Source organism: Haliotis rubra, unplaced genomic scaffold (assembly GCF_003918875.1).
Source record: "Haliotis rubra isolate DU_JTF1 unplaced genomic scaffold, ASM391887v1 Scf1641, whole genome shotgun sequence".
Classification (NCBI taxonomy): domain Eukaryota; kingdom Metazoa; phylum Mollusca; class Gastropoda; order Lepetellida; family Haliotidae; genus Haliotis; species Haliotis rubra.
Genome location: NW_025765605.1, coordinates 103,997 through 124,900, shown reverse-complemented (window position 1 = coordinate 124,900; position 20,904 = coordinate 103,997). Strand labels below are relative to the sequence as shown.

At 43.0% G+C, this 20,904-nt stretch overlaps 2 protein-coding genes and 1 long non-coding RNA gene across 4 annotated transcripts in view; 1 reads left to right on the top strand and 2 right to left on the bottom strand.

The window, feature by feature from the left end:
- Position 1: 1 nt before the first annotated feature.
- LOC124271914 lies at positions 2-1,195 on the bottom strand. Its single transcript, XR_006897178.1, has 3 exons — positions 1,159-1,195; positions 706-869; positions 2-124 (listed from the first exon to the last, which is right to left on the bottom strand). It is a non-coding gene; the product is annotated as an uncharacterized LOC124271914 (long non-coding RNA).
- Positions 1,196-1,513: 318 nt separating this feature from the next.
- On the bottom strand, positions 1,514-3,221 carry LOC124271908. The gene is made up of 3 exons (XM_046707085.1): positions 3,118-3,221; positions 2,061-2,237; positions 1,514-1,849 (listed from the first exon to the last, which is right to left on the bottom strand). The coding sequence occupies exons 2-3, from the start codon at positions 2,235-2,237 to the stop codon at positions 1,514-1,516; spliced, it is 513 nt and encodes a 170-aa protein (XP_046563041.1). The 5' UTR covers positions 3,118-3,221.
- A 3,325-nt stretch (positions 3,222-6,546) lies between these two features.
- The window catches only part of LOC124271912 (endoglucanase 4-like), a 61,034-nt gene continuing 46,676 nt past the window's right edge, over positions 6,547-20,904 (top strand). Inside the window, exons 1-13 of one of the 2 annotated variants that reach the window (XM_046707090.1) lie at positions 6,547-6,635; positions 7,676-7,855; positions 8,059-8,305; positions 8,830-8,865; positions 9,106-9,269; positions 10,286-10,502; positions 11,496-11,669; positions 12,306-12,490; positions 12,867-13,026; positions 13,597-13,708; positions 14,088-14,238; positions 14,686-14,831; positions 15,517-15,676. In XM_046707090.1, coding sequence (XP_046563046.1) covers positions 6,588-6,635; positions 7,676-7,855; positions 8,059-8,305; positions 8,830-8,865; positions 9,106-9,269; positions 10,286-10,502; positions 11,496-11,669; positions 12,306-12,490; positions 12,867-13,026; positions 13,597-13,708; positions 14,088-14,238; positions 14,686-14,831; positions 15,517-15,550 — 1,854 coding nt within the window. In that variant the 5' untranslated portion in view covers positions 6,547-6,587 and the 3' untranslated portion in view covers positions 15,551-15,676. Of the gene's footprint in view, positions 6,636-7,675; positions 7,856-8,058; positions 8,306-8,829; positions 8,866-9,105; positions 9,270-10,285; positions 10,503-11,495; positions 11,670-12,305; positions 12,491-12,866; positions 13,027-13,596; positions 13,709-14,087; positions 14,239-14,685; positions 14,832-15,516; positions 15,677-20,904 lie in introns of those variants that run through there. The other variant, XM_046707088.1, reaches the window with a different exon arrangement.

The window sequence follows — 20,904 nt, the reverse complement described above, 5'->3', positions numbered from 1 at the left end:
GTTGCCAGACATCTTTGATACAGTACTGAGCTCCTCCATAGTGGATACCCATGTAGTCGTGGTTGACCATGACGAAGCGCTTGCCGCACGACGACGAGTCTCCCAACACATCCCCCTCTGACGTCTGAAGCAGTGAATGAGTTTGGACTTACACAAAACATCCTTTTTATATTTGGAGGGGCGTAAATGCGACCAGTTTCACAGAAGTTATAATTGCGAATGATGCATTACGGTGTCGTACAGATAGTTTGACATCAAGGATCCTGCCTCAGATAGGGACACTACTACTATTTATGATTAATTTTGGGGCTGTGGACAACAGGGCTGACTGTGATACTGATACCTTACAAAAAGTCACTATTATTTGCATTTACAATAATGTATATTCATTTGTCATCATTCAACCTGACTTCAACTGTCTAAGATTGAGCTTCATATGCTACCTACGTACACAGTAAAATACCATGCCGAAATATCAGTTGTCACAATCAGCATTATTATAATTATTTTTACAATTGTTCATTATGATGCATAAAGTTACTTTGTCCGCCATGTGCTCAGGGCATGCCTTTTCAGAAATCATGTTGAAAATGTTCATGTATGCCTTTACATCAGGTCAAATATAGGCAGACATGTGAGAAGATCACGCTGACACATTGTTTGTCTTTACTTCAGGTTTATGTAAAGACATGTAAAGTTCCTCACGGAGATTCCCTTCACATCCGAAGTGAAGTCCAGAACCAGCTCCCACGCCACAATCTCATCCTTCAGGTCGAAACAAACCTGCCCCTCCCACATGTCCCCACGGTGAGTGATCACAGTTAGTGGGGCGGTCAGGTTGTGACCCACGTGTTCTGGTTTTAGACCAGCTAGAAAACACAAATCATCATTTATTGGTACCCGCACATACGCACACACACGAACGAGAGAGAGAAAGTTTAAAATTTTATTGTATTCTGACCAATGACAAAATATTTTACGATGCTTCAATAACTTCATGGCCGTGGCCAGAAAGGTTTGTGAGTTTGACACCTACGCACGTGTGCACCAATGTACTTTCAGTAACAGGTAATATTTGTTAAGTTTTCTAATTATTCAGCTCACTGTGATATATTCAATCTAGTTCTAAACATTATAAGAAAGAGAAGTCGTACTCACCTGTTGGTGCAGGTGGAAGTGTGATTGGTGGCCAGGCTGAATATACATAAAACATGATCATGTTGTCAGCAACATATAAGCAATTATAAATGGAGTAATTCCAGGAGAAAAAGAGTAACCATGATGAACTAAACTGGAGCCTGTGATCAGATCCGGTTGGCATAGTTGTCCATTATATCCATCACTGGTTTGTCTGCTCCAAAATCGCATATCTACGTAATTATTAAAAATATCATACGTACCTGAATGCGACGTTAAACAGCCTTTGGCGTTCTTACCTTACTATATTCACTAACACATATACAAAAACGGAATCCTTTTTTCACCTTTTCAAAATGACTCTGCAGTTACTGTTTTAACGACATGTTTCATACATCGATATGAAGCTGTCATATGAAATATGAGATGTGAAGATATCGACATACTCTCTCCCTGGTGCCAGTGTCACCGTTGTTGTAGGCGTGGTGGGCGTAGTTGGGGTCGTGGACATTGGTGTTGTTGAAGGTTGTGTTGTAGTATCAGGCATTTTACCAAAGATGACGTTGACTGTCGGCGTGATGTCGCCGCTAGCATGACCAACGAAGTCGATACATAGTTTATCTCCCGTGTGTTCCACCCCGTTGAAGGGCTTGTTGACCAGGACGTACTCTTTACCATCAGCACTGTGGGACTCTATGTCAGCTAGCCACACCTGACAGGTAGACAGGAATAGCCCACATTACTTCCTTTATTAACAGGGGGCGGTGGGGTAGCCTAGGGGTTAAAGACCCGGGTTTGATTCCCACATGGGTACAATAGGAGAAGCCCATTTCTGGTGTTCCCCGCCGTGATACTGCTGGAATAGTGGTAAAAGCGCGGCGTAAAACTAAACTCACTCATTGACTAACTCACTACAAACTCACTTCAAGCGACGACGTAGGCTCGCTGATCTCCAAACGAGCTCTCCAAGAAGACACGTCATGATCAAAGGGTAAACAAAACTGTCCTTGAAAACCACCACCCCAGTGGTTGCCAATGGTTACAGAAACTACGTCTGCTGATGTAATGGAGAGTAACCCCAGGAAGCAGAGTGCCAACATCTGCGAGACAGATAAATAAACACACAGAACTATTTAGTGGAGATGAAATATCAATGAAAACCATCTTAATTAAACTGTGTGCACCTGAACCCTGCCTGTAAATACAGTGTATGTAATCCATCACCATTGTCTTTTCTAGTAGGGCGGTGGGATGGCCTAGTGGTTGAAGCGTTCACTCCTACCGGACCCGGTAGGAGGCCCGGGTTCGATTCCCCATGGGTACAATGTGTGAAGACCAATTTTTGGTGTCCCCGCCGTGATATTGCTGGAATATTGCTAAAAAAGGGCGTAAAACCAAACTCACTCACTGACTATTGTAGTAATACTAATATGTTGTTTTGTGCCGCACTCCGCAGTATTCCAGCTAAATCACGCCAGCCTGAAAATATCGAGTCTGTCAACTAGAGGCTGATAGTAGTGGAGTCACAGATGTTGTTGTGGGCCTGAATTTGATAATACTAACGGTAAGGTGGGGTTATCAGGAACGGAATTTGTATGGCGAATTGCTATTTCCTCAGCTACATCTGCAAAACCAACATTTCTAAATATATATTTTTTTAAAAGCAGCTTCTGTAACTATGTTGTTTTTATGTGTTTAAGTAAACATGTGTACTTTATATCAAGAACATTAATTTGTATACATTTTCTAAATATATATACTAAATAGTCTCTATTTTGATATGTGTCAGTGTAACTCTCTCCGAGTTAGTTATGAAACTACGTATTGCTGCACCAACAAATATTTTGAAAAGAATAGTGAATTTGCCGTCTCATGATTTTGATGAATGGATCTTACAGTTAAAATCCAACAATCCAATGCCAATATGTCTGGATGTCTACGTCGAATGACCAAACAATGGATGAATAAAATTTATACTACCTTGTTTTCCTATGTCATAGTCTCAGAAGGTTAGGTTGTACTTCAGTGACTCATAACCAGCTTCGGTTCCATTCCAAGAACCAGATAACCTTATCACCATGAACTCTTACGTTCTGTACACGTGGAAATGTAGGTTGCTTGTCGATCACCGAACACATTGTCTGCTGTTATCTCTCCGGTCGGTTTTGTTTTCAATCATTTCAAGAAATGTGATGTTATGATTATCTTAAATATTAATAGTATTACTCATCCATAGATATAATGTTGATCGTGTTTCTAAGCGAGCATCAAACATCACTGTTTTGTGTCTTTGTTATCTATGGCTATATTTATAGTGTTTGAAGACCATTGGGTGGCATAGAGGATGAAGCGTTTGCCCATCAAACCAAAACACCGGGTTCGATTCCTCGTAATTAGACATGTTAACTTTGTATTATTGTTAAAAGCGTCAGAAAATGACACTCATCCACTGTCTGTGATCTACTGGAGTGTTGTTGGTCGGATTGCCGTAATCATTAGATTCTGATCTGTGATTAAACCAGGTGTTTTGTAGATATGTTCACTGTGTCTCTAGAACATCCACTCGGCTGTACTGGAAAGAAGACAGAGGACCAAGAGAACCCGTGACCTGACTACGGGCCGCGTAGCACACAGGTCATACATGTCTTAGCTTTACATTATGTATAGCCAAAACCGGGTTCAAGGACGAGTGACTACAAAACAGTTCAATATAATATGCAAGGATACCTGCAAGAAATTGTTCCAGTTCAACCGTCACAGACGCAGCGTTTACGTGGAAAATGAAGAACAATCCCTGCATTTGTAAAACACCGACGTAATTCAACTTTCAACAAAACCAGTAAATGCCCTGTCGTGTCACTGACTTAATGCAAACTGTTTAAGGCGGCCCTGCTACAGGTAGGGCGGGACATGATCATCTCTGTTGTAAACACTTGCATGTCAGCCATGGTTTTCAGTGGCCCATGTATATGGTTCTGCTTTTTAGCCCAGTGGAAAATGTTTAGGCAGCTAATCGAGACTGGGTAGTCTCTGGTTATTCTCTGGTGTTGACGTTGAATTATATATTTATCGCCCACATCCCCATATAACCTTACAGTATGTGGGCAAACTGTTCTTTGTGTAAGTTAATATCACAAATATACATTCTATAGGTTGTTTGTTTGTTTGTCTGTTTGTTTAACGCCGCACTCAGCAATCTTCCGGCTGTATGGCGGCGGTCTGTAAATAATCCAGTCTGAACCAGACAGTCCAGTGATCAACAGCATGAGCTTTGATCTATGATGTGTCAACAAGCCCTGACCACCCGATCCCGTTAGTCGCCAATTACGACAAGCATGGGTTGCTGAAGATCAATTCTCACCCCTGATCTACGCGGGTTCATGATGTTTCATAGTTTTTCACGTCACGAGATGACAGATACATCATTTTCACTTGACACATTAACATTCTAGTTATTATATACTTCATTTTTCTTTGTTTGATTAAAGTTAAACATTATTAATCCGAGAAAATTCGATAAACGAAATCCAAGACTGTTCACGTCTTTGTTCAGGCACATATATGTCATGACATAGTTCGGTAATCGAAAATAAGATAAATATTAAAACACATATCTCTATCAGCTGTCATCTTTGATTTATTGTCGTTGTAACAATGCGACAGCACTTATGATCATATCCATCAATGCATCATTTTGGTCTCAGCATCGTTAACGTCAACACACACAAACAAACATGGCAGGCCGATTGAGCAAAAATTAAACTGTTTACAGTGTTACATAAATACAGGTGATGACCAATGTCATTCAAAGTGAAATGTGAGTCACTTGAACATAAAATGTCAGTTTCGCATGCTGCCAACTCGTAACTTTAGTGTTTTGAAAAGAGGTGAACTCGCACGAAGCGTAGCGTGGACTGGACTGAACTCAGCAAAGAAAGGACAGTCGCACTCCCTCAGTGCACGGAATGACCAAGCGATCAGTTGATTGGTTCTGTTCGCTGAAGGTTGGTTATTCGATAACCCGGCTTTGGTGAAAAGCATATTATTACAATGCTGTTTATTTTGTGGTATGACAAGATACTTGCCAGAAACCGTTTTGAGCCATAAAGTGGTGCCAGCAAAGAGATATTTTAACTACAGTGAACATACCAAATTCCTGTCACTGCAGTGAAAATATCCCTTTTCTGCAACTTAGAAATTGCAGTCTTTCACACTTAAGTATATATTAAATTTACGTATCAAAACTGATAATAAACTTTGAGGGTACAATTTTTTGCTCTGAAAACATTAAAACTGATGCATTAGTGACTGATGTCCGATGAAATTCCTTACTTTGACCTGTACCATGATTCATTCCAGAAATCACTTTTTACGAAGATCTAATATAATCAGCATTTGACAGTGATTCGTAAATACATGCTCTGCCATCGTATCTCATGAAGTCAATCACTGGAATGTCTGGTCCAGACTCGATTGTTTACAGACAGCCTTGTACACCTGTAAAGCTGAATGCGATGTCAAACTAACAGTCAGAATTGTAGAATCCATTCTGCTATTATCTGAAATTTCTGACGGATGTGGAAAGGGTTTTGTCGTCGTTTCTGTTAGAGCCTGAAAATTAACAACACTGTAATACCAGAAGTAAAATAAAGAGATATTTTAATTCAATAAATTTGCTGGCTGTTTCAGTAAAGGTAGATAGCAAAATATAGAAGTGTCTGGAGTAGCATACACAGTTGGGCGTGGTGTGGCGCACCCCCTCAACGGCTGTAGATAAAGAAGGGCTGCAAGATATCTAGGGCAGTTACCAAAATCCTCAATCACAACCTTTACAGTTGGGCGTGGTTTGGGATTCCCACACTCCACGTCTGTAGATAGGGAGGGACTGCCAGATCTCCATGGCAGCTACCATGATCCTCATCCTGAACAGTTGATGTCAGATAATCCTCTATGGAAATCTCCCAAAACAGATCAACTTAAAAACACCTCTCTTTCACCGCGATGATCTGTCCTGTGTGCAGACGGTGCCTGTCTCCGACATTATACAGCTAATTTCAGTTTCACTAGATTATAGAATTGTTAAGGGATTACACGCTGTACTTGATGGAAACGATGTTTCCTTTATGCTTGCTTGTCACGATATGTGTTTATTATTTGTTACCGTGTGTCTAGATTCCAGGAATTTCTACACATCGCACCTAATTAACTCAAGCTTGACGGTTATATTAAAAAACAAGATTTATGATGTGTCAACGAATTCAAAGGTTACTGACATGATTCATCCCCCATATGTCACCTGTCGTGACCATTCGTTGTGATCCCTTTTTCTTTGAATCGTATATATGATTATTGAGTTTTTATTCAGATGGGTGACACCATGGTGCTGTATGCACCTACTGATAGTGCTATCAAGCCACGGGGTCGCCCAGATAACAGGTTGGCATGTGTTAATGCAGTTCAGCCTCAAGCTGCACAGTCACTCACAGACATCCGGGCAGGTCAGTTCATTTTGGAGAACTTGAAGGTTTTGAAGGTTTGATTGTAGCAGATAGTGGTTTGGGGATTCCTGTAGGAGTGTATTATAACAGAATATGTTACATATGACGTTGCTTCGTTAAACCTATTCATGGCATGAATTTTCAGCATGCAAATATGATTCATCTCCGTTTTTATTTTACAGCTCGTAGATACCATATAAAATATACGGAATGTTGAGAAAACTGCAGTGGTGAATGTATTCATATTAAACATTGCATGATGATCTTTAACACCATAGCTGTATGTAACATCACCTAACGTATTATAAAGTCAACTACTGCTCTGGTCTGTTGAGAGTACTTCTCATGGCTCTAACGCCCGAGTTGTCGAAAAAGATTGATGTTCCAAACGAAAACTAAACACCAACGGAGGATAAATATATTCTGGTTTATTCTTAATGGAACCTGAAAAGTTAGACGAATCTTAGGTGTTTAAAAGTGATTTGCTGGGAATAATCTGCTTATAAGACAGGCGGAACCAGAGGGACTTTAAACACTGCTAATCAAACGAAACTTAAATATCATTAACTGTTGACATAGCGTATGCATAAAAAGGGATTTCTGCAAAAGCACAGTAGCTTACAGTGAGAAGTACAGTAGCTTACAGTGAGAAGTACAGTAGCTTACAGTGAGAAGTACAGTAGCTTACAGTGAGAAGTACAGTAGCTTACAGTGAGAAGTACAGTAGCTTACAGTGAGAAGTACAGTAAGAACGAAATCGCCATAAGGAAAAACATGTAATAGGATGTGTTGTGTGGGCCAGGCATTGTTTGGGGGAGAAGAGTCTGATACATACAGGTTCAAGAGTAACAAATCATGTGTAAGTTGGATGTCCTTGAAGCTCATAAAACTGTGAAAAACGCATCCTTGTGTATAAAGAAAGTGTAACCGAGGTATTGTCCTCTCTCCAGTCAACCCAAGACGATACTGAATAGTCTGACCTTTGGGGTTATACATAGACAGCTGGCACAACTCACTCGCTGTCATTGACATGTTCGCAGATGATTCATCTTCTCTTACTGGGGCTCTTTGCGAGCCCGTCGGCAGCGAATACGGTGCCTGTTACCATGGGCAACCATTGGAGTGGTGGATTCCAGGGTGATTTCTGTCTACCATTCACTCTTGACGTCACTTCCTGGAAAGCTCGAATTCATTTCAGCATGCCGACAAAGTCTCTCGAGGTCGGTTCATACAGTTTGAATTACATTCATATTAAAATTAGATGCTGATAGATAATTATATATCACTAAAATATCATTTTATTAATCGAAGGATAACAGGAAAAATGTTCGATTTTACTGTGTCAGTGTGGACATTTTTTACACGTTTTTGCTGTCAACTGTTGTATAACCATGCCTTGGCTTCACGCCATCTTGCACATCAGATCTATTTGGCTGACATTGAGTCTCAGAATACGGACGGCACAGAGTACGTGGTAGTCAACAAACCATTCAATGGAGACGAACATCCCGGGGACAAGCTGTGTCTGTCTTTCCAAGGACACGCTGACGGGGACATCACCCCAACGGCTACTGTCGTCCTAGAGAACATGCCCGACCCCACTACACCTCCATCGACGACATCGACCACAACAACCCCAACTACCACGAGAACACTGGGACCTGGCGAGAGTATGGATATTATGAATGTTCACAGATGCTTTTTGTAAATTATGACTGATACAAAACAACCACACACACACACACACACACATACACACGCACGTGCATGCACTTTCACAGACACACCCGCATGCACACACAAAAACACACGCACAATTCCTTCATGCATGCACATACACATACAGAAATAAAATAATGTATACGTCAATGGCATTTTACCGAGACGTTCGACAACCATGATCACTGCTCGGCTATCTGACACTCGTTCGTAATGTGTTACACCTTCATATTATGTACAATTCCTTAAATACTTTCGGAAAAAGCACATATATAACTATTCCTTGCACTTCATCAAAACTTCCTTGAGGCTGCATATCGTGGACAATAGACATGTAGATCAGGCTGTGTGGAATCCGATATGATATGCTTGATATACTTACCAAATGTACGAATGAACAGAATATACGAACAGAGCACCCGTTGAAAGGAAACGTCCAAGAATGTAACATGATGATTCCTTCTTATTTTTTTAGCGTGGCCCCCAACGACAACACATCCTCCAACAACAAGTAAGTTTCACGTTAACGTTATTATTCAGGTTCCCCAATACAGTGTTGGCAAATCCAATCACCAACCTGACTTATTATTGGAAAAACTTCATCAGTAGGACACCACTCACCTTGTATTTGGTTCCCTCGATTACTGGGTAAATGAATTTTAATTAATGCGTATTATTTGTGTGCCAGTTGACAACTAGTCAAAGAAACATAAAGCAGTTGTCGTACTTGATATTTATTCATTGTCAACAGAGGGCACTAAGCCGTTGCACGTGCCTCACAACCAGACCTTAACAATGGAGCTGATCCAGAACAGGAATGGTCAGTGGGAGGGGCAGTTCTGTGTTGACCTCAAGGAGGAGATCCAGGCCTGGGAACTCCTCATGACCTTCAGTGTGGGTGTCAAGAGCATCCAGGTAAGTTCAGGCCAGGAAACTTTAGACTTACATCTTGTACACACACGTCACCAGCATCCAGGTAAGTTCAGGACTATAGACTTACATCTTGTACACACACGTCACCAGCATCCAGGTAAGTTCAGGCCAGAAACTATAGACTTACATCTTGTACACACACGTCACCAGCATCCAGGTAAGTTCAGGACGGGAAACTATAGACTTACATCTTGTACACACACGTCACCAGCATCCAGGTAAGTTCAGGCCAGAAAACTATAGACTTACATCTTGTAAATACAGGTTACCAGCATCCAGGTAAGTTCAGGCCAGGAAACTATAGACTTACATCTTGTACACACACGTCACCAGCATCCAGGTAAGTTCAGGCCAGGAAACTATAAACTTACATCTTGTACACACAGACTGTACATACTGTACATATTGTACCCACAAGTCACCGCTTCCGAGGTGTTCTGGATGGACTGTCAGCCTTGAAGACGTTAAAATAAGCACACTTTCTTACTCTGGCACTCGGTCATCAGTTGGTAAAACAGGGCTGGTCTGCTGTGTATCAATATAATATATTTGAGAGGGATAGCCAATGTGACACGCTGTCCCAGCACATAAACCCACGTGCATGACCCTCGCTTCACGTGCAATGATGTCCAACGTTGTGCTAAATCTCATTTCTCCAAGGTACGAATAATACATTTAAGACTGAACGCCCTTAGAAAGATCTGATTGAGTCACACTCTTGTCCTTTTTCAAATCCTAAAATTGTTCCTGAAATCACATAAAATCGACTTTTAAAAAAACATTTAATCCTGTCAATGCACTTTGTGTTTTTGTTGATTCAGAGTGAACATGTCTGGTCGAAGATAAATGTCGGGTTGTCATTCAAATGATCATGTCTAGAAGGACAATAACACCTTGTCATCTATTGCCTTGTATGACCAAATAGCAGGTCGTGTGTGTCTTGTATCATTATATTTTCGATAGCTGTGTAACAGAAACGTATACCTTTTGATATTTAGAACTATGAAGGGGATATAGTTGGATCATCTTCAGGCTGCTCCAAACACTGGACAATGGTCAACCGGAAGGCCAAAGGTGTCCATTACGCCGGAGACCATTACTGTGTTCGGATGACAGGTAACGTGTGCAGTGGGTCTGGCGATCCCAGCGGAACTGCCGTCCTCGTCGACGTCACCAACGATGGACAGACGCTGCCTCTTACCCCTGTTGTTACAGGTCAGTGACCTTCTGTGATACGTTCACGTGTATGTTTGGTGACTTATGACATTAACCGTGTGGCATTGGCGTTTTAAACGTACAGAGAGACTGGTAGCGCCTTATATTGTACGTCATCATGTTTTCTTGTGTTGATGCACAGGTCACTGAATATTCCACCATACATGACATTATCACAAAGCCAACTTGTGTTCAAGCAGACAAATCTTACAAAACTCCACAATACACTATTTGTATTGTGTTCTTATGACAGTGACCAAGGGAGTTGGATTCAACACCGCTTCCAATAGAATTCATGTTATATCACGTCATAACAGTTACATCCCATGCCTCACTCAGTCGGAAGATGGGTATAGTGTTGACAAACCATGAAACATAATCGGGCTTATCAGGATTCAACTTGTGATCTTAGGTTCCTGGCGTGACCAGGGGCCGCCACTCTGCACAGCGAACAGCAGTCTCTATGACGACAGGTGCCCTAGGTGCCTTTGTTTTTTACCAACTAACTTTCACATCAATGAATACATGTTAGCAATAGCGTCATGTAAAGACAATAACACGAATATCATTTAGTTATGTGATTGACAATCTAAGACTGTCTTTAGTATACGTTTTCATCATGGGACCCGAGAGGATTGGGGTTTCAGCATGTGTTTGTCTGCCTGATCTTACGGTTCAATTGCTTACACGCTTACATGTAAAGTCCGTCCTTTGTGTTCCCCGTCCTCTAAAGGGCTTGGGCATTGACACATCACCGCAAAGCCAGAGGAATTCCTACACGCTCTACTTTAATAGTATTGTAAAGTATATATGCATCGTACTGATGCCCCGACCTCGTCCACATGAAGAAGAAGTGAACTCCAGCGAATGTCTCAATATCGGACTGTTTCAATACGAGATTGGGGGCAAATGGCGCTTCCTAACTACATGAATAGACCTTCCACGTGACGCCAATGACTATTTGATGACTGTGCAACCACTATCTGTCGCCAGGGGCCCAAGCAACCAAGTACAACTATGCTGAGATCCTGATGAAGTCCATCTTGTTCTACGAGGCTCAGAGATCAGGGAAACTCCCCCCTGACAACAGGATCCCCTGGCGAGCTGACTCCGCCCTCAACGACAAGGGTGCTAACGGGGAAGACCTCACTGGAGGATGGTACGACGGTGAGTATCTATTGGCAACAGTTGCTGCAAACCAAAAACATGTTTTCTAAAGTATGTGTTTGAATGAAAATGTAGACTAAGTGTATTTTTACGTTTTCGGTCACACTGTATTTAACATTTGTATCCTTTTCCTTCTTGCACGTTTACATCATATTGGCGACAAACACAAGTAAAGTAAGAAATGCGACCTGTTCTTGCCCGTGTGCATGCAGATTGAATCTTCCTAAATTCTATCAACACCATATTTGTATGTCTCCCTACGTTTCTTTTCCTTTGATAATTGGGGCGGTGGTGTAGCCTAGTGGTTACAGATAGATTGAGTGAAACCCATCTCTGGTGTTCCCTGCCGTGATGTTGCTGGAATATTGCTAAAGGCGGCGTAAAACCATACACACTCACTCACTCCTTTGATAATGGCAGTGTTACATATTTTGTTATATTGTTGTAATGAACTTAAAATAACTTAAGAACTGTCCTTTGATAAAGAAAAACACGTATGAATGGAATCATGAATTAATACTGAATGTTTCACAATACCGATGATTGTGGGACATATCAGGGCAATAGTTTATGAATTTGATTGTCTCAGGACAATGTGTCTCGGTCTGATAAAGCGGTATGACGTTACTCTTTCAGCTGGCGACAACGTCAAATTCAACTTCCCAATGGCGTTCAGCACGACCCTCCTGACGTGGAGTCTGCTTGAATACATCGACGCTTACAATGCATCAGGTCAACTCGAGAAGATGTATGAATGCATCAGGTGGCCGCTGGACTACTTCATCAAGTGCCACACCAAGCCTAACGAGCTCTACGCACAGGTATAGATCTTAGTCAACGTCGAAGATATAACAGTCATATATAAAACTGTCGTAAGCTGGTAAATGCAAGGCATTGGTTTTGAAAAGGGTGACTGGCAACCCATGTAAATATAGACTTGTGTCAAAGTATGTGTGAATACTGATCTAATTTCAAATGTTCCGTGGTTTGTTTATGCAGTGGCTATAGTGGCATCTGGAAGACATGGCAATAGGAATTATACCTTTTGGAACATTTGAAAGAGTTGGAATTTGCAGTTTTCTTTTTAAATTTATAACTGACCTTTTGTATTTCAAAAATACGACCAAACCTTATATCAACAAATGGAAAGAATGAAGTTTGTTTTTCTTCCTAATAAAATCTTAAATGATTATGAAGGTTGGAGATGGCGGTGCTGACCACGGCACATGGACCAGCCCAGAGCGCATGACCGGACGTAGACCAGCCTTCAAGATTGATGCATCCGGTCCAGGGTCAGATCTGGCCATGGAGACCGCTGCAGCCATGGCCGCTGGATCCATGGTTTTCAAAGACAAAGGTAGGATTAAACCGATCTGAATTGCCCGTGTACAAACGTTAGATGAATAGCCTAATGGGAAAAGCGATGGCTCGTCAGGCTCCAGGGTTCGAATCCAAGCATTATGTTGAGTATGCTCCCTTATGCATTCCCCAACATAATATTACTGTAACATTAATTATGGCGGTGGGAAGTTCGACTTAAGAGTAGGTTTTGGCAAATGAGAAGTCTGTTCCTATCTATATGACGGATAAATAGTTACTTCTTTGCCATTGCAGCTTCATGGGAAATCAAATATTCCTGAACTTGAATCAAGATAACATACTGTAGCCAACATTAGTTGTAAATGTTATCGTCACTTCCCGATGGCGACCGTATAGCTGATGAATCAACAATAATTTACAACATCGATATCTATGGCTATAACGTATCTTTATATCTGATATCAAATACAAAGCGAAATTAACCGTTCCTCCGACTTGAAGTAATTTTCAAAAGTGACAACGAAACAGTTAATAGTTGGACAAACTGATAAATGCACGTCAAGCTGTAACATATTGACACGTGTTTTCTCTGTTCGTGCCCTGTCAGATCCCGACTACTCGCGCACCCTGCTGAAACACGCCAAGGAGCTGTTTGAGTTCGGGAAGGCTCACCAGGGGAAGTACAGCTCAACTGTTTCCAATGCCGCTGCCTTTTATGCGTAAGTACACAGGTCTTACTCTGTGTTGTGGAAGCAAATATTCCCCAAACAGGAAAGGATTTCATATATATTGGCACATGGGTCTATGGATAGTCAGCCTGTGTCGCTTGCTCAAGGGGAGTTTAGCTCCGACTGTGACAAGTCTATGTTAAGGTGTGGGAGTTGCGCTTAAGGCATCGCTAGAACTGTTTTGTACAAATGAACCGTGGCTAGTATAGGGCCATGATATGCGAGCTACGATGTGACTAGCAGACATCCCGCAACTTGGGACATGCCAGACAATGGAGTACAAGTTATAGAAAGTCTTCACAGCATCAACTAATAATTATCATCGTCATCTTCAATAATATCATTATTAATGCAATCATTGTCATTATAGATCTCAGGACTACGAGGACGAGAACAGCTGGGGAGGCGTGTGGCTATACATGGCTACTCGAGACAAGACGTACCTAGATTATGCAGAGCAACACTTCGTGAACAAAACAGCCTGGGGATTCTCATGGGATGAGAAGATCGGCGGTGCCAATGTAAGTGAAAATCCCGTCGTAGTCTGATTTAAGGCAGCTGGAATATAGTTCTGCACGAGAGAGAAGTAATATAACCGTTTGATTTGATACGAAACGTACTTAAGGATTAATCAAAGTCTGAATCTCTTCACAATTACTCAGCTTTGATATTTACCTCCTACGACGTAAACGGATTTGAACAAAACATATGCTTTAGAGTGAATCAGTATTTGGAATCGTGTTTTCTTGAAGCAGTGCAGCGGAAATTATTTCAGCGCATGTGAACTTGAGAGCGGGAAGTGCGAAAGGTGAGACGAAGGAAAAGAGACTATATCTATCCTCTAACAGAACCCTGTAGGACCGGGATCTAAATATGATTCACATTCATGTTTCATTTACTTGTTCATTAACGTGTGCAGGGTCGACAGTTTCTTTGGAAACTTAACGCTGGTGTTTTCTCTCAATCAGCTCCTGCTGTATAAACTGACGAAGAAGGACCAATACAAGAAAGTCGTGGAAGGAACCTTCGTAGACTGGTTCCCCCGGAGGAAGTATCGGCTACAGCCCCAAATGTCTGGCCTTCAGGCTCCAGTGGGGGTCTCTCAGATATTCAGGTAATCTTGGAGGTCGTCGATGTGAGTGAGTGAGTTTTGTTTAATGCCGCAGTCAGCAATAGTCCCGCTATTACGCAGCGGTCGGTCCACAATCGATCTGGAAACATCAACTTACTGAAAGCATGGACATCAATCCCTGTCCACGGAGTGCAAGGACGCACAATCATTCACGTCACAGACTGACCCCGGTAGTCCCAAATTGGTAATGACAATGAGCGAGATTTTTATCCGCTTTTAGCAATATTTGAGTAATATCAGACTGGAGAACACCAGTGATCCTTCCAACAATGGTCTTCAGCGCGACTAACACCTTAATCACAGGACTACGCTACAGCCCGTAATGCCATCATTTTGTTGTGTGTTATGTTAATGTTTTTGAGAAATACAACTTGATAAATTGACAAAACATATCAATCACTTCTTAATGGTGCTCACTGCTTGTCATGAATATGACCAAAGGGGGATAAGGTACAGGTATTTGCAATACAAGACTTAGCAGCTCATCTTAGCTGATTCATGAGCTGATTCTGGCGCTGACAGCCACTAGTCTGACAATCTACATAACAGTCTGAGTGACATTCACTCACATACCGACAAAGTCAGATGGTTGGGTCGGCTACGTTTGTGTAAACAGCTGCATGATGCTTGATACATGGGGTCATACAAAACTCTCCATTGCCTGCAGCAAACACGGCCTTCCTCGCCCTGGCGGCCGCTGACGCTGGGCTCAACCCAGTCATATACCGGAAGTGGGCCATGACGCAGCTCCACTACGCATTTGGCGATACAGGAAGAAGTTTTATTGTCGGATATGGCGTCAATCCACCACAGAGGCCACATCACAGAGCAAGGTTGGTAGACGTATCACTGAGGGGTCATGAGGCCAACACAGGTCGAACTCAATGATGACTCGTGAGCGCAATGTGAAACCAATGATCCCATTCAGGACTGACACATCTTTGTTCAGCATGATGCGGTATCGACTAACTGAGACAATGCTTTAATTAAGAAGACTGAGAACACGCCATGTTGTGAAATAGGTATTTAAAAATATGATAAAAACAGGAATAACGTACACAAGTTGCACTACCTTAAACGTACTTGAATTTGATTGGTAGCTTTTTGACAGATAACCGTGTATCACGCTACCTTGTGGTATAACCTGATAACTATGCTTAAGCTCCTAACAGGGAGACCGCTTCCGTGGTGTAGTGGCTAGTGCGTCCGCCCGGAAAGCGGAAGGTCACGGGTTCGATCCCCGACCGCGTCATACCAAAAGACGTTAAAATGTGGGACTTGTTGGTCAGTATAATGTGTCTGAGTGGGGTATTCATGCTTCGACCCGTGAAGATCCGGGGTAGAATAGGTCTTCAGCAACCCATGCTTGCCACAAAAGGCGACTATGCTTGTCGTAAAAGGCGACTAACGGGATCGGGTGGTCAGGCTCGCTGACTTGGTTGACACATGTCATCGGTTCCCAATTGCGCAGATCGATGTTCATGATGATGATCACTGGATTGTCTGGTCCAGACTCGATTATTTACAGACCCCCGCCATAAAGGTGGAATATTGCTGAGTGCGGCGTAAAACTAAACTCACTCAGTCTCTATTCATGCTTCACTGCGGCATGGTATCTCAGTGGGCTAGCATTATAAAACCAGCTTAAGTCTGGGCTAGTACAAGCAGCCGCTCATACACATGTACGTCGCATGTATGTGAGCGAAATATTCTCAAGCACGACGTTAAACCCAATTTCACCTCACTTCACCTTACAGGGAAACGGCATTGTATTATGTATAGTATAATTAACATTCGATGTACGTGATGCACAGAGCCAAAACACAAACACCTCTCAATCTCAGCCTCATGGTTTCATGAACCCTGATGTTCGGGGTACACGGCCCCACCATGGCAACATGAACCAATACCCCCCTCAAGATGACGTTACAACTACGGACCAGAGTGGCTGGATCACGGTTGGTATAGCAACCAGCGCTGGAAGGTAATCCGGCGCAGGGGCTCACCTAACCAAGTGTCAGACACATCCAGTACAGGTGAAACAACCTGCTCATCCAGTAGTTGCTGTCCGTATTCCATCAAACCACTTGGTTAAACAAGGGCACTAGTGGGTACTATTGGGGGCACTATATCTATATACAAGTGACACATGTGTAACACTCCTACAGAGTGGTCCTTAAATTCTTTAATTAATACATGTTAGACTGCTCTCAAGTGTCAAGGGAAACTTTAGAATATATATTCTACCTGTACCTTTTTGAAATGTTCGATTCTGATTGTGTTACCATATCAACCGAAATTTCCCTTCATCAGCTCCTGTCCCATGCTTCCCGCTCCGTGTGACTGGGAGTCTCAGACCCAGAAGGGCCCCAACCCCCACACCCTGTACGGCGCCATGGTGGGCGGCCCCGGCAAAGACGACAGCTACAAAGACGACAGAAAAGACTACGTCAAGAACGAGGTGGCGTGCGACTACAACGCCGGCATGCAGGCCTCTACCGCAGGTACATTATATATACTTTTGGGGCACATACTGAATAAATATCATAATGGCAACATGAATAAACACACAAAGGGAGAGAGTGAATTAATTAGGTTGAAGCCGCTTGGAACCGTAGTGAGTAATGTGTCGCTGTGTAGGTTTGTGCTGGGGGGAACGGGACGCAGTTCCAATTAGCATTGTGTTTATATTTGACTATAACAAATATATTTACACAAATTAATGATGTTTTAATTTGTGTTTAATTCAAAGACTTGGAATGTTTTCAAATATGAACATATTATCTATGTCTCTCAAGCAAAACGTTTTCTCAGTTAACTTCTGTTGTACATATCTTAGCCTATGTCTGTCACGTGTGTACTTTGTTGTAAGATGAATTGTGTAACTATCGGGGAAGGATTTTCTAAGTTGGATAACTTGTGCCCAATAATTTTCTTGACTGTTTAAAACAGTCTGCGTAACTATCTAATGATCCGTTGTTGGTATAACGCCATTTATTCGGTACACATTTTATCCGGAACATCGCCACAGTTAATACAATAGTTGTAGTGGGGTATGATTTGGGGGGAAGGTTTGTAGGACATATGTTACAAACACAAAACTAACAAACAGTTATTGTCTTGTGTAGTGCTACAATCTGTGGGTTAACAGTATATTTGTGTTCAGCTAACAGGCCCTTAAACCATCTAGTAATGACGATGTTTCAGGTGACGCTGTATCAGCTATCATGCAGCTCTAGGGGTCGTTGAGTTTCATAGAAGACGATGTAAGCAATTTCAATGTGTACGTTAAGATAACAACAATGGTTGTATGTTACAGCACTGGAACACCTCGCCATTGCACACAACCTGCCAACAACGTACAAAGATGTTTGCCCCTGAACCCACCTTGCTGTACATATAGATTACTTTACATCCGCGAAAGACATCTGGCATGAAATAAATATTGTCACTAATATTGTCAATAAGGCGTTTTGTCTTAATTATAGAATGGATTTTAAGTGTCGGCGTGCACTTGGGGCACAATATGTTGGTTTGCTAATTTCCCATAATATAAGTATTCCTCAAATTATACGTGGGGATGACGTATTTAATTCGTTACTGTGGACGATGTGCTGAGGTATAGTTCTTGACTCGGGTTCCATCCAAAAACGACGCTACATGATGTATAATTTGTAATTTCCAAAGACTTTCTTAAACCGTAATAACTGCAGAGTTGAAGTCGTTTGGAAACTTCTTGAAAACTCTTGCTAACATTACACAATGCCATTTAAAAAGTGGTCAAATGTAACATGTACAAATTCTAGTACCTTGTTGGGTTGAGTCCCACCCGGGACTCGAACCCATCTCCTGTTGCTAACAGTTCCTTGAAAATCGTTTAAATCATAAACTTTTTTGAGAAGATTTATCCAGTGTTTTTAACAAAATGAAGCTCGAATATATTTGATAACTGGTTCACTGTTCGTTTTGTTACCGCCCTGCTCGTGATATCACCCTCTCCGGGTGTCATGAAAAACAACAACAAGAAAACAACGTCAACAGATCATCCTAACATCCCTCATCAACGCCAAAGACTGTCAGTAGAACAAACCGAGTCATTGTTGTCACAGACTAAATTATGTACCTGGGTTTACGACCTACCATGAACACCGGGTGTTACATAAATCTGCAGTCAGCAAAGCCTCTGTCAGCAAGTCGTGGTCAATATGAAGTCAATGCTCCCGTCGCACTCTCATCCGGTTTGTGTACGCAGGAGGATAAGCTAAGCTGATATTAGCACAGTGAGAGGAGAGTAGTCTAACATGTCACCCTGGCGGGATTTTCAAGATGGCGGCACATCCGGTCTCCATGGGCACCGCCATCTTGGATCAAGATGGCGACGTCCATGGAGACCGGATGTGCCGCCATCAGGGGGAGATCACTCGGGTTCCGGTTCCGGTGGTTCCGGTTCCGGTGGTTCCGGTTCCGGTGGGTGCGTACGCATGGCGATGACGTCACGTCCGGTTCCGGTGGGTGCGCACGCATGACGATGACGTCACCTCCGGGCCAAGATGGCGGACGCGTTTCAAGAGGGCGGCCCATCCGGTGGGATCGCGTGAGATCTCGCGGGATCTCGCGAGCGTAGACGCCTTTCAAGATGGCGGAACGGACGAGCGACGGACGGGATGGAGAGGGAAGGGAAGGAGAGGAAAGGTGAGAGGGAGGGAGGGAGAGGGGTGAGGCGGACGATGGCGTGGCTAGACAAGTGTGTGTGTGTGTGTGTGGTTAAAAAACATTGGATGTAGCCTTCTTTCGAGCGAGGTGGGTGGCCCTGAAAAGGGCCGTTGGTATAGGTGGGTGAGAGATCACCGAGGTATCTATTGTGGTGATGGTGGTGCACTGGAGGCAGTGCTGCTGGAATCGTCCATGGGTTCGACAAACTCCAAGATGCGTTGAAGTAGAGAGTACATGGTGTCTATGCGATGTTGAAAGAGGAGGACCTTGTCATGGAGTAGAGCCAGTAGATGTTGGCTTTCAAGTTTACTCACTTTCTTTGGCGGTTCACTTGACTGGGGGGTGGGAGCCGGTCTTTTCTGGGTCTTGTTAGAGCAGTTCATACTCTTATGGTCCTCTTGACCACAGTGACGGCAGGGATGTGGACAGGCGTAACTGAGATGACCTTCGTTTTTTCCACAGTTGTAGCAGGTGTTGTTATCGTGCTTGTTGTTGTTGTCCTTGGTCTTCTTGGGACATACGTAATGGCGATGACCTTGAGCACCACACTCGGTACAGGTCACCTTGGGACAGTGTAGATAACTGTGGTCATCTGTTTTGCACAGCCGGCAACGGAAGGAGGCGGAGGCGGGAGACGTCTGCATGCTTCTAGTTTCAGTGAGCAACTGATGAGGAGAGCTGGAAAACCTCGAGTTTATATAGCTGGGTTGATGACGTCACTTTGACGCATCCGGTTCTCACCGGTTGCATCCGGTTCGCACCACTCTCATCCTGACTCAACAGGTCGATAGGCTAGTGTGACGTCATGGGTATGACATCATTCCTATAAATAACACATGAGGTCATGGTGTGCACTGCCACGCTTAGGACGACCTATTGTGACGTCATAGGGTGACGTGACCTATATAAACCAGGCTCAGCGTGGGTCTTACCAGTTCTCACCATGCCGTCACCACGAATGAACGAAGATGAATTTGAAGAGGAGCCTGTGCCCTACGAGTTGGAGCGGACGACCCAAAGAACAACCAAGAAATTCAGGACTGGTACCCAGCGCTACAACCTGAAGTTCAATCCAGCTTGGCTGCAGCGTCAACAGCCTGAAGACCTTCCCGTCGTTCTCAGAGAACAGTTTGATGCAGTGTTAGCAGATCTGAGAGACGATGTGGGCGGACAGGATGGTGATCGCGTGGGATTGGCCCTGGAACACCCAGCCCTGGATTCAGACATCCGAATCCCATTTCAGCGCATGGAGGACCTCCAGGGGGGAACACATCATGGCCCAAGTGGAAAAAGTACAACAAAGCAACCACGACTTACATATCGATGACACCATGGACATTTT

What these genes read in the sequence shown, in the direction of transcription:
- LOC124271908 (XM_046707085.1), bottom strand. Translation starts at nt 2,237, where the DNA reads ATGTTGGCACTCTGCTTCCTGGGGTTACTCTCCATTACATCAGCAGAC. An exon ending in AGCCTACGTCGTCGCTTGAA is followed by an intron (nt 1,850 to 2,060) that starts GTGAGTTTGTAG and finishes TCTACCTGTCAG; the next exon opens with GTGTGGCTAGCTGACATAGA.